Source organism: Gossypium hirsutum, chromosome D02, assembly GCF_007990345.1.
Source record: "Gossypium hirsutum isolate 1008001.06 chromosome D02, Gossypium_hirsutum_v2.1, whole genome shotgun sequence".
Taxonomy (NCBI): Eukaryota; Viridiplantae; Streptophyta; class Magnoliopsida; order Malvales; family Malvaceae; genus Gossypium; species Gossypium hirsutum.
Window position 1 is genome coordinate 712,745 of NC_053438.1, and position 17,131 is coordinate 729,875.

At 35.6% G+C, this 17,131-nt stretch overlaps 3 protein-coding genes across 3 annotated transcripts; all 3 read right to left on the reverse strand.

Moving 5' to 3' along the window:
- Positions 1-1,338: 1,338 nt before the first annotated feature.
- LOC107903299 (protein SUPPRESSOR OF npr1-1, CONSTITUTIVE 1-like) lies at positions 1,339-7,873 on the reverse strand. The gene is made up of 7 exons (XM_041089384.1): positions 6,929-7,873; positions 4,349-6,825; positions 4,110-4,183; positions 3,750-3,828; positions 2,819-2,918; positions 2,474-2,729; positions 1,339-2,361 (listed from the first exon to the last, which is right to left on the reverse strand). The coding sequence occupies exons 1-3, from the start codon at positions 7,871-7,873 to the stop codon at positions 4,153-4,155; spliced, it is 3,453 nt and encodes a 1,150-aa protein (XP_040945318.1). The 3' UTR covers positions 1,339-2,361; positions 2,474-2,729; positions 2,819-2,918; positions 3,750-3,828; positions 4,110-4,152.
- LOC107960704 (putative disease resistance protein RGA1) lies at positions 6,824-9,282 on the reverse strand. The gene is made up of 2 exons (XM_041087933.1): positions 9,176-9,282; positions 6,824-9,058 (listed from the first exon to the last, which is right to left on the reverse strand). Exon 2 carries the CDS (start codon positions 9,043-9,045, stop codon positions 8,191-8,193), a length of 855 nt encoding a protein of 284 aa, XP_040943867.1. The 5' UTR covers positions 9,046-9,058; positions 9,176-9,282; the 3' UTR covers positions 6,824-8,190.
- Positions 9,283-10,226: 944 nt separating this feature from the next.
- LOC107960697 (uncharacterized) lies at positions 10,227-12,765 on the reverse strand. The gene is made up of 6 exons (XM_041089385.1): positions 12,574-12,765; positions 12,339-12,416; positions 12,154-12,242; positions 10,724-11,358; positions 10,499-10,540; positions 10,227-10,364 (listed from the first exon to the last, which is right to left on the reverse strand). The coding sequence occupies exons 1-6, from the start codon at positions 12,763-12,765 to the stop codon at positions 10,255-10,257; spliced, it is 1,146 nt and encodes a 381-aa protein (XP_040945319.1). The 3' UTR covers positions 10,227-10,254.
- Positions 12,766-17,131: the final 4,366 nt, after the last annotated feature.

The window sequence follows — 17,131 nt, forward strand, 5'->3', positions numbered from 1 at the left end:
AGGAGGCATCTGGTGACATGTGGTTAGTGCAACCACTGTCCAGCAACCAGCCTTTAGAGCATTTCTTCTCAGAAGCTACACAGGAAACAGCAAAGACCTGTTCTTCTTGGTCACTACTGTCCTCAGCTACTCGAGCTTCAACCTTTGACTGCTGAAATTGATTCTGCCTTGGCTTACTTCTGTTTTTGCAGACCCTTTCAACATGGCCCTTCTTCTTGCAGTGTTGGCATACTGCATCTGGCCTAAACCAGCATCTGTCTTCTGGATGGCCAGGCTTCTTGCAATATCTGCAGGGCTGGTCATTGCTCCTTGCAGCATCAGGCTTAGGCCTGTTTTTCCAAGGCTTTTTGCCTCTTTGAGCATTAGTGCTCGAGGTTTCTCTGGCCTTGGCATGAAATGCACCTTCTTGGTGATCTTCAGCTCTACTAGCTCTTCTTTGTTCCTGAGCATAAAAGGTGTTGATTAGCTCAGTCAAAGAGATGCTAGCAAGATCTCTTGAGTCCTCTAGAGAGGATATCTTGGCCTCATATCTCTCAGGCAAAGTGGAGAGGACTTTCTCCACAATTCTTGCCTCATCAAAGTGCTCACCTAGGAGCCTTATGCTGTTAACCACTGCCATAATTCTATCTGAGTACTGCTTAACTGTTTCTTCTTCCTTCATCTTCAAATTCTCGAAATCCCTTCTCAAGTTTAACAGCTGCTGTTGCCTTGTTCTTTCAGTGCCTTGAAACTCCTCCTTGAGCTTATCCCAGGCCTGTTTTGGAGTCTCACAGGCCATAATTCTGGTGAAGATGACATCTGACACACAGTTCTGGATGCAGGACATGGCTTTGTGCCTTTTGGTCCTCTCATCAGCATGTTGCCTAATCTGAGCTACTGTGGGATTAGCCCTCAGTGGTGCTGGCTCAGTATCTGTGTTGACAACTTCCCACAGATCGAAGGCCTGTAGGTAAGTCTTCATCTTGACCAGCCATATGTGAAAGCCTTCTCCATTGAAGACTGGTGGGGCTGCTGGTGAAAATCCTGAAGAAGCCATCAAGTTCCTTGTTTTGAAGCAACAGGTCTACTAAGACAAGAGCTCTCGATACCAATTGTTGGTGCAAGAGGCAGCAGCAAGCTGTTTCTAGTCTTGCTTGAGTAGTAAGCCTCGAGGCTTGGTGAAGAAGCAAACTCGGAAGCAGAAAACAGAAAGATGAAGCTAGCAAGTGAAAAACAGAAAAGAGAGAAAAAGATTGAATGAAAATGAGCTGATATCTTTCATTAAGCAAGCCAACAAGGCATTAAGCCATTACATATATCAGTCAACAAGTAAAACAAACAAGTAATCACCTAATAACATACCTAACACCACTAAATTGCCTAGTAACTTGGTAAACTTGATTGAAAAACAAAAAGCTTCTACCTAAACTTGTCATTCAGCACCTAATTACATCAAAATGCAGCTACCAACTAAGTTTGATCCTAACTAAATACAAAACATTCAATTAAGGAAACTAAATGGATAGCTTCAGCTTGCTGCACACCATGGCACCACTGCCTGCTGCGATTCCAGAAGCATGACCACCTTTGCATGTCGTGCATGGCCACCTTTGCATGGGAACTAAACTTAACATTCTCGCATGTAAAGTCTGCACTGACGTACCACCGTTGAAGCTGACAATTATAATCGGCACTAACAAGCTCTCTTTGATATAAATACAGGGCAGCCAACTTTTTTTTTCTGATGATTTTGGATTATGACATGGAAGCTCAAATCTTCAACTTAGCTAGATACATAGATGCGAGCTCATTTTCCTGCTAAAATCCAAGCACAGTATTTATGATAAACGAAGTTACTATTTTTAATTCCAAGGCAATCCAATTGGTGAACTCAATAAGTTCTAGCTCCTAGAAATTCTACGAGGGAAAAGTACATTTGTGAATAGCTTTTCCAATCAAATCTGGTGCTGGTCCTCTTCGATCATGGCTAAGGCCTTCTAGCTTACTACCCCTTCAGATGAAGCAAAATCATATATCTTTACATGAATAAAAAAATTTTACCCTTGGATTTGGATTTTAGTTGTTTTATCACTGACCTATGTGAAGCATGTCAGGATAAAGGCATGGGTTAAGAAAGAGAATGGTGGTAAAGTGGCAAGATGCTGCAACGAACAAGCATACAATATGTTGTCAAGGACAGGTGATTTGGTAGCCAAGGTTAGTTCCATAAAGGGGTGGCAATTGTAAGTGCTTCCGTCAGGAGCAAAACAAGAATGGCTTTCAGGAACAGAACTAAATTCTGGTCGGATATCACGAGAAACCTTATTCACAATTCTTGATGCTTCAGACAAGTAGGAAAAACACTTGGGTGATGTTGCATGACTGAAGACAACAAGGCAAAAGAAGTGGTCAAAATGCATAAACAACGATAATTACCTAGTGAGTTGATATTTGAAAATTTTTCGTAATCAGTCTTCCTGTTTAGTTGACTTACTATAATAGTTGATGCCTTCTGGAAAAATGCAGCTTTTGCCTAGCTGATTTGTCAGAAACATTTTATGTACAGCAAAACGAAATCTGTACAAGTAGTCACAGCTGACTTGGACCTTTTCTGCGACTGCAATTAAACACAGCTCAATAGCATCAAGTAGTCACACCATTCATGTATGGTGTATGAGCTTTTCCAATACCCCATGTATGGTGCTGGGCCCCTCTGGTCTTGGCTGAGGCCTTTTAGCTCACTAGCTCATCTAATAAAGCAAAATCATAAATCTTTACGTAGAGAAAAAAAGTTTAATCCTCAGATTAAAATTTAAGTTGGTCATCACTCATCACTGACCTATCTGAAGCATGCCTGGATCTCTCGTATCGAAGATTCTTGCAAGAGACTTCCTCTATGATCTTAAGTAACACCACTTCTCTGCAGGGAGACACTTTGCCTGCCAATATGCAAAAGGCTAGGCTAAGAAAGAGAATGGTGGTAAAGCAGCAAGATATGATGAACAAGCATATGATATGTTTGTCAAGGACAACTGACTTGGAGAAACATGTAATACCATAACGGGTGGCTATCCTAAGTGCTTCCATCAGAAGCTAAACAATAATGAGACTCAGAAACAAAGCTAAATTCCAGTCGGATGTCATGAGAACCCTTATTCATAATCCTTGATGCTTCAGACAAGTAGGAGATATATTTAGCAAATGTTGCATGACCAAAGACAATACAAACAAGTTAAAATAAGTGATCAAAATGCATAAACAATGATAATTACCTAGTGAGTTGAGTTTTGAAAACATTTCTTAAGCAGTATTCTTGTTTTGTTGACCTACTATAATAGTTGACGCCTTCTGGAAAACAGAAAAAGAACGGAGGTAAAGCAGCAAGATAGGCTGGCTGCAATGAACAAGTACGTGATATGTTGTCAAGAACTGCTGATTTGGGTAAAAATGGAACAAGGATGGTAGTACCATAACTTCCTTTGGAAGCAAACTAAGAATGGGCTTCAAGAAGACAAGAACGTTAATTAATACCTCACAGATGTGATAGAGCTTTATATGTAGTAATCCTTAACGCTTCAGATAAGTTGCCAAACCAAAGACTTCATAAGCAAGGTAAAAGAAGTGGTCAAAACATAAAGAATGTTCAATTATATAGTTTGTTAAAATTTGAAATGAATTTTTAAGTAGTCTTCATCCAAGAAAAACTAAAAGTTAATAAATTGAAGTAGTGTCATCAATTACATGGAAAAGAAATTGTGACCAGGACTTACTTTTCGATGGATAAATTTAGTTTCTACGTTCTCTCTATGACTGATGAGTCTTTGAGCTGTACAAGCTAATTAGTGAATCCTGCAAAATAAAGCCAAAAAATCTGACATATGGATTAATCAACCAAATTTGTGAACAAATAACCTTTTATTTTTTAAAAAGAATAATCTAAATGGAGAAATCGACCAAAAACTTGAAAGAATTGCCAAAATGACTATATATACAAAGGGACTTCTCATATCCATGAAATGTTTATCCAAGCAAAATTAAAAGGTTGTCTACTAAAATGCAAAGATAATCACAGGAAGAATGAACTGATGTAAATTGCATTGAAAAGAAATGGGGATAAAAAAAGAACTTACTTTTCTATCTATATATTTACTTCTGAGACAATAAGTCTATGAATCATTCATATCCATCCAAATCCTGTAATGGTCTGGCGAAAAAGCCCCCCAAAAATGGAAGTTTAGTTTGAAACTAGACAAAAGAGTTTAGGAGGAAAAGAACAAGGAGAATAATTATAAGAAGAATTTAGAGAAAATGACATTCTTTTATCAAAAGCAAAAAGTACAGGTGTTTTGGTTTCAGATATTGAACTTACCGCTTGCACTTAATTGAGATTCTACAAATGTGGGAAATCTTGGACCACTCAGGGCCGCTTTCCTTGGAACATCTTGCCTCTAATCGAGGACACTCTGAAATTATAAATGTTGTTAATTTGGAGAGGCTTCGCATAACACGTTCAGAAGGCAGATACATGAGCTTATCACATGAAACGATTCTCAGACACTTTAAATAGGAGAGGTTTCCCAACCAATCAGGCAAGGCTTCTATGCCGTGAAACCTCTGTATCTCCAGTTCTTCAAGGGCAGTGAGGCGTAGGAGTTGGTAAGGAAGAGAACGTAGCTTTTCCCATCCAAGCAAACGCAATTCTTGAAGTCTGAGATGTTGGATGGAATCCATACCTGGGAATTCTTCTAGCTCTTCTGAGAAACCACCAATATCTAACCTTCTCAAGAAATCAAGGCGGCCAAGGAGGTCAATTGGAATGCTCCTCAATGTTGGACACCTTTTGATTGTTAAATGACGAAGAAAATCCGTGTCCCCCAGACTTTCTGGAATCGATCTTAGATCAGGCAAATCAGATAGTGTCAGACTCTGAAGATAACGGTTGGGTTGCAGCAAATCTGGTAACAGACGAGTTAAGCCTTCGCCTACTCCAGTGAAGTCTAATTCCGTGAGATAAGCATTATGTATTCTTGGAATGGGCCCCAAATTCGGGCAGTTCACTATCCTCAATTTTCTGAGACGAGTGAAGGTAAGCAGTGCATCTCCCATTTGGCTTAATTTTTTACATGCAATAATTTCAAGCACTTGGAGAGTTGAGTTCCTTCCTGTTATTCGAACAATTTCCAGATTGTTGCAGTCTGATATATTTAAAATATGAAGAGAGGAAAATCCTATTAAATCTGGAATGGAATTTAAGTTACCACAATGGGATAGCTTTAACTTTTTGAGGTAAGTGGCGGTAGACAGCCCGTTTCCTATCTTGCTTAATTTAGGACACCAAGAAATGAGAAACTTTTCAAGAGATGAACATCTTCCTCTTATAGGAATAGTTTTCAGTTTGTGGCAGTTTGATATATCTAAAATTCGGAGAGAGGAAATTCCTTCTAAATCTGGAATGAAATTTAAATTAGCACAACCAATTGGCTTTACTTTTTCAAGACTAGTGGAGGTAGACAACCGGTCTCCTATCTTGCTTAATTTTGGACATGAGAAATCGTAAAGCTTTTCAAGAGATGAACATCTTCCTCTTACCGGAATAGTTTCCAGTTCGTGGCAGTCTGATATATTTAAAATTCGGAAGGAGGAAAATCCTATCAAATCTGGAATGGAACTTAAATAAGCACAATCATTTAGCTTTAATTCTTCAAGACTAGTGGAGGTAGACAACCCATCTCCTATCTTGCTTAATTTTGGACACAAGGAAACGTGAAGCTTTTCAAGAGATGAACATCTTCCTCTAATCGGAACAATTTCCAATTCGTGGCAGCCTGATATATCTAAAATTCGGAGAGAGGAAATTTCTTCCAAATCTGGAATGGAACTTAAATTAGCACAACCACTTAACTTTAATTCTTCAAGAATAGTGGAGGTAGACATCCCGTCTCCTATCTTGCTTAATTTTGGACATGAGGAAACGTGAAGCTTTTCAAGAGATGAACATCTTCCTCTTATCAGAACAGTTTCCAATTCGTGGCAGTCTGATATATCTAAAATTTGGAGAGAGGAAAATCCTTCCAAATCTGGAATGGAACTTAAATTAGAACAACCACTTAGCTTTAATTCTTCAAGAATAGTGGAGGTAGACAACCCGTCTCCTATCTTGCTTAATTTTGGACACGAGGAAACGTGAAGCTTTTCAAGAGATAAACATCTTCCTTCTATCGGAACAGTTTCCAGCTCGTGGCAGTCTAATATATCTAAAATTCGGAGAGAGGAAAATCCTTCCAAATCTGGAATGGAACTGAAATTAGAACAACCACTTAGCTTTAATTCTTCAAGACTAGTGGAGGTAGACAACCCGTCTCCAATCTTGCTTAATTTTGGACACAAGGAAACATGAAGCTTTTTAAGAGATGAATATCTTCCTTTTATCGGAACAGTTTCTAGTTTGTGGCAGTTTAATATATCTAAAATTCGGAGAGAATAAAATCCTACCAAATCTGGAATGGAACTTAAATTAGCACAACCACCTAGCTTTAATTCTTCAAGACTAGTGGAGGTAGACAGCCAGTCTCCGATCTTGCATAATTTTGGACATGAGGAAATGTGAAGCTTTTCAAGAGATGGACATCTTCCTCTTATCGGAATAGTTTCCAGTTCATGGCAGTCTGATATATCTAAAATTCGGAGAGAGGAAAATTCTTCCAAATCTGGAATGAAACTTAATTTGGCACAATCACTTAGCTTTAATTCTGCAAGACAAATGGAGGTAGACAACCCCTCTCCAATCTTGCTTAATCCATTGCACTTAGAAATGCAAAATTCTTTTAAGAGATGAACATATTCATGCTATTGGAAAAATTCCCAAGCTTCCGCAATCAGAAACATAGACACTTCGAAGAGCGGAAAACCCATTTAAATTTGGAATTGAGAACAAATCTCCACACTTCACTATAGTTAGCTCCTCAAGAACCGTGGAAGTAGCTAGTCCATCCCCGATACTGCTTAATCGTGAACAATCCTCAATACAGAGCTTTTTAAGAGATAAACATTGTCCCGTCAGGGGAACACTTTCCAATAAGGGGCAGTTAGAAACAAGCAACACTTTTAGGTGTCGAAGCTCAATTGGTTGAGAACTTTGCTGGTCAAAATGGATGTGCTTCACGCTTATCAAATTTCTCAATCCATCTGGAAATGCGATTTCCCTACAACCCATGAACCTTAATGTTTGTAACATGTAAAGTTTGGTTATGGATTGAGGCAGCACTTTGATAGAAGTCTTCGAGATGTCCATATACCTCAAGTGCTTCAATTCGCTGAGGGAAGCAGGCAACTCAAGAATATAATCAGCACCGGAAAATTTTAGGACTCGTAAGCTTGTGAAGGTTCTTGACAATTTCTTGAACACATCAATCTCTGAGAACAAAGAGTGCAATTTTGGAGTAACAGCTGTTAAAATTATTGGTAAGGATTCCCCATCATAACCAATACTGAGATGCCGAATATGAGAAACTTCATCTGTGCTGGAACTGGAATTTTCTTGGAAAATCAAAGTCTCAAACTTCGAGACAGACAAAGCCAGATCATGCACCAAGTCATGCATCTTGCAAGTCAAAATATTTCCGCACCTGTCCTTCCCCACATCTTGGAATAAGGAATTTGATAACAATTCATGGAAATATCTGTTACCAGTATCCATCATTTCTTTAGAAGCGCCAAGAAATCCTTCAGCCATCCAGAGTTGGATTAATTGCTCCTTTCTAAAGCAAAAATCTTTAGGAAACATGGCGCAGTATGCAAAACACTTCTTCAAACATGGAGAAGACAAGTGGTCGAAACTTAACCTCAGCACGCTATAAACCGAATCCCATACATCACTTTTTGAATTTTCAACCATGCACCCCGACTCCTTTCAATTTTGCGCATTGTCCCTCCAATAACTTTTGCTGCTAAAGGCATACCGTGACATTGTTTAGCAATTTCCTCGCCAATTAACACTAAGCTTGGAGATATTGGGGAGTCTCCACATGCTTTTTCTTTAATTTTGGACCAGCACTCCTCATCTTTTAATTTTCCAGGCTGATGCCTTTGATTAGGAAGTGTTTCCACTTTTAATGCCACATCTTCAATGCGGGTTGTTACAATAACTTTATCCCCCCGATTCTTATTAACCCCTTCCAAACACCACATTAGTTCATCCCATTGTTCAACATTCTACACATCATCAAGTACAAGAAGATATTTGATCTGTTCATTTCCCCTTTTGGCCTGCTCAATCTTCCCCTTCAGTTTCGCCGTTAAAGCATTCAAGTTTTGAGGTATCGAGGTGTGCTTATAATTCATATCATGCTCCAGCATTTCTCTTAAAATTCTTTTGACATTGAAATCATCCGAAACACACACCCAAAATCTTACATCAAAACGCCTTTCCACATCCACATCATGGTAAACTAGCCTTGCTAAAGTAGTTTTCCCGATACCCGCCATTCCAACTATAGGCACAACAGAGACAGTTCGATCATCTTGGGGACTGACTAACATGTCAGCAACTTTTGAGACATCATTTTTCCTTCCAACAATGTTTGAGTCATCCAGGAAGGAGACTGTCTCCACATTTGATGGAATAAAAATTCTTTGATCTACGGCCAACTGTTGAAGACCATAGTCTTTGGCTATTTTGTTAAGGTCGTCCAAGGAAGTAAGGATGTCCTTAACTTTATTAGCCATGTTGTGCTGAAATGTGACAGTAGATGGAAGGTCTCGTACCTTTCTCAACATCTGATCCCCAGTCTCCACTTTCTTTCTGAGAAACTCATAAGCAATCTCATCCAGGACCTCATCAGCCTCATAAGCAACATCTCTGAGCCTCTTCAACCAAAGCTTCACTGAGTTCATTTGCTTTTGGTTTCCCTCTGCATCTCGCAAGAAAGCTCCAATCAGTTCTAGTGAGTTACCAAGCCTCTGCATCTCATCCTTGAAGCCCCATCCAAGGCTTATCATCTCAACCGCAACTGACGCCGCTTTTGACGCCACTTCTCCCATAACAGCACTAACGAAAGCTTCAGCCATCTTCGCTTCAAAACTAAAAAGATTGAAATGTTAGGGAAAGCTATTAACTCTATATCAAAGAAGTGAAGAACATTTGTAAATGAAAACGAAATTAAGGCAACAGATAATTGAAATGTGTGAAAGATCATACCGAGTTAAGGAAACGGAATGCAGAAGTGAACTGAAGATGAATTGCTTTTGGTAATTGAAAACTGAAAGGTCCCCTCTTTGATGAAAAAAAGCAAAAACATATGAATGAGCTTGGCACCCAAAGTCAAAAAGTAAAGCAAAATAAAGCCATCAGCTGCCCCTTCTGACGCAAATTACGAAATACACGGCGAGATTCGGTGACAGACATGCTTCAATTATTGCTTCTAATATTGCTCGGCTTTTTACCCAATTAATGTAAAATAATGAATCAATTATCGAAGTAGGATATGTAACCTCCTCCACTTTTCCCTATTATTAATCATGTTTAGTTAGCAAACACATCCTATACTCATGATCAAAACTTTTTTTAATGCGTAATGTTTTAAGTAAATTATCTATACTTACTGCAATTTTTATTTAACTTACCCAAATCGATTACCGACTGTTAGTAATAGTTTCATGTAGTATTGAAGATAGAACAAGATTTTCTAAGGTGGGTAAAGGGTTAACAATAACGGCGCTTTTCCCATAAACGTTGCTAAAGACCACGACTTTTTGCGGCGCTTTTCCCACGAACGCCGCTAAAAACCAAGACCTTTAGCAGCGCTTTTATCACAAACGCTGCTACAGACCATAAATTTTAGCGGCGCTTCTAGCGAAAATGCCGCTAGAAACATAAACTTTGAAAAAAATTATTTTAATCAAATAATATTTATTTTTATGATAAATATTATATTATGTTTTATTTTTTAAATGTGAACTTTAAATATACTTTTTAAGGATAAATAAAAAATATTATGTAAATTAAATTTTCTATAAAAATTTTAATTTTAAAACTAAATATAAAAATTAATGAATTTAGTTTTAGAATTTAAAATAATAAATTAATAACACAATTAAAATCCAAAAGTTAGAACTCAAGTTACCGTAAATATTAAAGTAAAAATAAAAATTTAGAATCAAAACTAAAATAAACAATGGTAAAGATAGCTACAGAAAACATTTATCCTTATGATAAAATCACATACACCAATGCATACAAATAAAAACTTAATGCTACAAAATAAAAATTTAAGCTTCCTATACATACACCAATTTGCTGTAGTTATCTGTCTCATTTATCCTCCTCTCCACTCTCGCAGTCTGAACCATAAAGAAGACAACACCACCAGTGTTTGATGGCTCCAAACCAGAAAAGATTAACTGATTATTGACTTGATCATGCTAAGTTTATATGCTAAGAAAAGATGTTATAATTGTGTTCAGGAACACTAAGTTTAGGATTATATAATTTTTAGATTCATTCAAATGCAACTTTTCATACCTATGATTATTGGAGTCAGCTTCAACTTGGATTTGGACCCACCTATTAAATTACAACATACCACACAAAGCAATAAATTAGTTACTTTACGATTTCAATTATTTAAATAATTTCAACTCCTTTTTTTTTTTTTTGAGTTAAACATTCACATCAAATTAATATTACTATCTTAAAACAGAAAATAAATAACATGTTGAATTGTATAAATGGAAAGTACATACATACCTCTGGTATTATTGCTTCCAGTATTTGTTGGGGATGGTGGGAGAAGGGCTAGATGGCATTCGTTGGAATCCGGGGAACTCTCAAATCCTGATGGGCAGTAGCAGAATGTTTGATTGTTGGACTTGTCAAAACCGCAGGCTCCACCAGAAGCATTGCACTTCCGGCAGGCTTCCGTATCTTCCTTCCATTGCACCTCAAATCCTGTTTCCAATGCTTCTTCCAAATCCAGGGGATCATTTCGAAGTCTTTCCCAGGAAGATTGAAGAATCGGGACTCTAACATTAGCTGAACATCCATCTGGACGAATGTTATCTGTAGTTATGGAAACATTGTTGTAATTTGAAGAATTGCAAGGGAAGATTCCAAAACTCGATGAAGATTGGCAGTCATAAGACAGAGTAAGATTGGTATTTCCAGAACCGAGAACGAATGGCTCAGAATTCAAGATCGAATCTTGAATTGGAATTTGAGGATGACAAGAGCCATTCTTGATGAAGTCCTCCCTCGCAATCCTTAGAATTTGATTTTCATGATGGATGTCCAGCACCTCATACTTTACACCAACAATTTCAATCTTAGTGGTATTAGTAAAAACGTCACAGTGAAGTGCCAAACCAGGATTCCGCGTTCTGGATCTCGATCACCTCCGGAGAAAGGATATCCAATGGAGATATTCCCACATTTAAACACTGCATCGCGGCACTTCTCGTACAGCTGATCGGGACTGGGTAGTGAAACAGGAAACCCAAGAATAAGCAAAACAGAAGTTTAAAAACAAGTAATTTCATGTAGAGGACATATTTTTTGTATAAAGTGCATGCCTTAAAAAGTAATTTAAAAACAAACTAATTATAACCTTTTTTCATCTTTCTTTCCCTAACTTTTTTTTCTTTTTTCTCTTGTATTCTCCTTTCTTATCCTCCATTACTTTCCCAAATCCATCCTCTACGGGGAAGGAGTTTAGAACAAAAAGGAAAATAGAAGATTTTAGAACTGCCATTTCATCACAAAGTCAACGACAATTAACAAAATTAGACAAAAAAACAAATACAATTTGGATAACTATTTTGTAATTTTTTTAATTAGATGACCAAGAATAAAACTTAAAGCATAATTGTAGCTTACCCAAAAATTAATAAAATTTAAGTCATGAATAAGTATCTTTTGGTTTTGCATCATTGATTCATGTGAATAAAAGGCATCACTTTAGCCATGTAATTATTATATGCTTCTCAACCCTTTTCATGGAGTTAAATCATGAACAATACAAAGCAATATCTAGCACCAAACACAAAACAAGTATCAAATATGAATATAAATCCGACACATTATGTTATGTAGCATATATATGATAAAGTTATGTCATTGATGCCCTGTAAAATGAAGCTAGAAGTCAAAAGATTCTGTGAAAATTACCATTCATTCACTACTTTTCAAATTCTTCAAATACGCTATTTTCTTCATTCACTACTTCTTTTTTTGCTACTATTGTATTTATGTAAATAGTAGCAGAACAATCCTGAACTGCAGAATGCATGTTAAAAAGCACAAAGCGAAAACATAGAGAAGCTTCTTCATGTGTATATATATAGTATTAAGCAAATTAGAGATGTACCTTGAATTGAACCCCAAGACTGAAATTCTTGTGAAAAATGGAATGGTTCCTTTGATCAGTTTCATCCCGGGGATAACACTTGACCCCACAAATTGAACAGGCATGGAGAAGAAAATCAGATTGACCTAACTCTAAATGAAACTGTGCATAACTTCTCTTCTTATTTAGATTTCTCCCATTTACTAATAATCAAACAAACAAACAAAAAAATTTAAATCCAACCAAAATTACGAACCCGAAGCGTCCTTGAAGCTTCAGTTAAAACCAAAGGACCCCCTTGGTGATGCGAGCTAACTCCTCCAACCACCGCTGCAAACGAAGAAGACGAAAGACAATCTGCCACCGCACGATGCAACGGCTCCGGTGGCTTCTTAAGCGACGAAGATCTAAGCCTCGACACTCCACTGCCTGCTCCTAACTGAAGCATTGAACCCCCAGGCTCCGACCTGGACTGAAAGTTGTAGCCATCGGACTTAGGTTGCACTCCGAATCCACGCACAACTAGACCTGTCCATGGGCCGGGCCGGGCCTGAAAAAATTTTCGGCCCGCCTCCTAGGCCCGGGACCGGCCTGGCCCGGGAAAAATATCATAAGCCCGAGCCCGGCCCAGCTCGACCCATTTTTTAATAAACATTAAAAAATTATTTTAAAAATAAAAAAATAAAAATAAAATTATTTTTAAAGTATTTTAAAATTAAAAATAAAAACAAAAAATATATATTTATTATATTCGGGCCAGGTCGGGCCGGGCCGGGCCCGGGCCAAAAAAGTGGTGCCAGAGGCTCGACTCGTTTTTTAAACGGGCCTCGTTTTTTGCCCAAGCCCATATTTCGGGCCTACATTTTTACCCGAACCCTCCCATATTTCAGGCGGGCCGTCGGGCCGGGCCGGGCCGCCCGGCCCATAGATAGGTCTACGCACAACCGTCTGTCAAACTTAACTCCAATTTAAAAAAAAAACAAAGAGTTTTTAAGCAATTAAAATCTTCTTTTTCCCCCTTAATTCAATCGTTACTACATTTCAACAGAGAACAAAGAAAGAGAGAAAGAGAGAAATTTGTGGAAGATTCAAAATCTTATTTATTCTGAGAGTAAAAAAAATGAAAATAGAATAGGGAAAACTGGGAGGAGGGAAAGTGGGAAAAAAAGAGATTTTGAAACGGCAGGGTTTTGAAAAATTCCATATTTGCAGCGTTTTTATAAAAACGCCGCTATTACTTATTTTTTGTGGCGTTTTTTATAGAAACGCCGCAAAAAATCATTTCATTTTGAACAAAACGACCCCGTTTTACTCAGCTAAAAATATTTTATTTTGTCTGCTAAAAATTATTAGTTAAGTGATTTTATAAAATATTTATTATTATTATTTTTTATAAACTTGATTTTTATAAAAAAAAACAAGTACTTTCAAAATAAATATCGTATATTTTAATAAGAAAACAAATGATTAAATGGTTGTATTTAATTATTAAGTTAGAATTATCCAATGTAAGATTAGTTAATCATGATTTTATATTATTCTTTTCCAATCTAATCTCCATTTTATTAGAGATATTTCTTCCTAACTAAAATATAACTATATATATTGCTAAATGTTCGATGTGAAATGATTTTAGTTTTTTTATTTCATTTTTATTTGCTATAATTTAGTCCTATCCAAAATAGATAGTTACCTATCAATATCAATTACTTTTTATTTATTTATTTATCAATTTTTTTAAATATAATATTTAAATATATCAAATGGTTTATATTAAATATTTTTAAATATAAAAGCATTAATTGATTGTATAAAATTTCATCATTTAACAAATCTCAAGTAAACCTTAAATCCTAAACCATTTAATATATATAAATTCAAAAAACTAGTTAATCTAAACCCAAAACCCTAACCCGGCCCCGAATCTCTAAACCCTAAATCACTAACCACAAACCCCTAACCTCTAACCCCTAACCACAAACATTTAACCCTTAACTACTAACCCCTAAACCTTATTTAATATATAGATTAAAAATACTAATTAATCTAAACCCTAAATCCTAACCCGAATACCTAACCCCTAACCCCTAAACCTTATTTAATAAAAATTAAAATACACTAATTAATCTAAACCCTAACTTGACATCGAATCCATAAACCCTAAATCCCTAACTCTTAATCTCTAACCCTTAATCCCTAACCCCTAAATCACAACCCTTAAACCAAAACCCCTAATCCATAGTCCCTAATTCCATAATCTATAAACCTTAAAATTCTAACTCCTAAAGCGGCCTTAAATCCTAAATTAACCATATATCCTAAACCATATACCCTAAACCATATATATTAAACCCTAAACTATAATGACAATTACTTAAATATTTTAAAATTAATACTACCGTATCTTTTACAATTATATATGAAATTATTTAATATATAAATTAAAAATCAATTAGTCATGTACCCAAAAAAATTTAAAATTATTTTAAATAACAGTATTTTAATTTTTCCATTTTTAACAAATATTTTTCTATGTTTTTTATTTCAATTTATTTATACGTGTCATTATTTCAAATTTATCCATTTTTAACAAATATTCAATTAAAAATAAATTGAATTTTAATTAATATAAATAAACAATTAAATAGCAATTAGACAGATAAAATGTTTTTGCGGCGCTTTTTTAAAAACGCCGCTAAAGCCCAGAGCATTAGCGGCGCTTTACAAAAAACGCCACTAAAGCCCAGAGCATTAGCGGCGCTTTTACAAAAATGCTGCTAAATCCCAAAGAATTAGCGGCGCTTTTCCAAAAAACGCCGCTAAAGCCCCGAATGGTCTAAAAACGATGCCGTTGGGCTTAGGTTTTTTGCGGCGTTTTTCCTAAAGCGCCGCTAATCCTCTATCTTTAGCGGCGTTTTTTATCCAAACGCCACTAAAACTGTCGCTGAAAGCCTATTTTGGTGTAGTATAGACGAAGAGGGTTAAGTGTCAGCTTGTTTAATGTTTTACTATATGTGAAGGTTCAAGATCCAAAATACGATGTTTATTTTAAGTTGTTGAAATCAGCAATTATAAGAACAATTGAGAGTCGATTTAATATGGAGGAAACCATATGGAGGAAATCAAGCTGTCCGAATGAATTATTATCTCATGAAAAGATGGATGTGCTTGAACTTCCAGTTTTAGTTTCAAAATGGAATAGGTTTGCTCGAGAATATACCATTGGGTAGTCAGTTTGACCTGCATCAATGCGAAGTTCCACATGATATCAATTTATGCTTGTAGAAGTGGGACTTGCTGTATTTTTCCTTTTTTTTCACCTCAATTGTTGAAAATAAAATAGGCATTATTGAATCCCTTAACTGATGCTTTGGTGTAACCCTACAGATGCTTTGGCAAAAGCTAGTCTGCCTGATGATTCTAGCAGTAAAGGTATTTACAGTATTCATCACCAATTCATTTTTTTGGTATATCCGCATTAATTCTCAATCTAATTGATTCAAAGACGTCAAAGCCATTATCTGGAACTATTCAAATATCATTGCATTTTATTTAAAACAACACCTTGCTAAAATACGTGAGCACTAAGGCTTCACTGTCTCATAACCTAACGCTTGTTATCACACCATCTCTGTTGTTGACTGTAAGTGAATTACTGATTTTCAATCCAAATATTTGCAAAATCTATCCTAGTATGTATCTGAAAAGATTCAAAGATGTTTGAAATAAAATTTTTGGAAATGACTGACTGACTAATGTTTATAACTTTTTTGAATTAATATATATTGATTTTGTATTACGAATATGATAATGAACGTATTTGTTTGTTAATAGAAGGTCCAAGTGGTTCCGGGAGTCGTCCATTCAAGTTATCGGTGATAATCTCAGTTATGAAGAAGAAACCAGAGAAGAAAGAAGAAAAAGTTGATGATGATACAAGCACTGTTCTCCTATCTTTGTGCCAAAACTACGATGAAAGTGATGATAAGTAGTGGTACTTTATTTTGGTGAATATCCTTGTATTGTCTTGTTTTAATGTTTGTATAGATTGTTAACTTGATTTTTTTTTAGTTAAATTTAACCATTAATATTTTAAAAAGAGTTGAATCATCACTTTTATTAGAAATACTAACTAAAATATTATTTTTTGATGATATTGACGTGACAATTAGTGTGATAGTCAATGTATATTTCATATTGATACGGTACTATTTATTTTATATATACTATATTGACAAATAATTTAAAAATTATAAAATATCAAGATTATAAAAATTATGAAGAGAATAAAAAAAAAAGAGAGCTTGAAGTAAGTGTAGATTGTCATGCAAATTGTTATGTTTAAAAATTGTAATGTTTTAGTCAGTATTTCTGTTATAAACAATAAGTCCAACTCTTTTGTGAAAAATTGGTGGTGAAATGTACCTCTTTTTAAAAGGTTGAGGGCTAAATTTAGCTAAAAAAAAATAGTCATATTGATAAAAAATGTAAATATTAAGTGCTAAATTTATCATTAAGAAAAAATAAAAGGTCAATTTATGTATTAGTTGTTTGATTACCTTTCAAATATTGAAATTTCAATCCTAATTTAAATAGTAACAGTTAAATTTACTTGGTTGAGTTTTATCATTAAACTTGCATTATGCGTAAAGTTGTAAATTTAATTCATATATTTCGTTTGGATATTTTTAATTTTTTTACTTTGCAATTTTTCGAAAATTTAATCTTGGTGTAAACAAGATCTATTAAATTTATTAATTATTTTTTGTGAGTAATAAATGAAAATAATAAATTGACATATCATTTCATGTGTA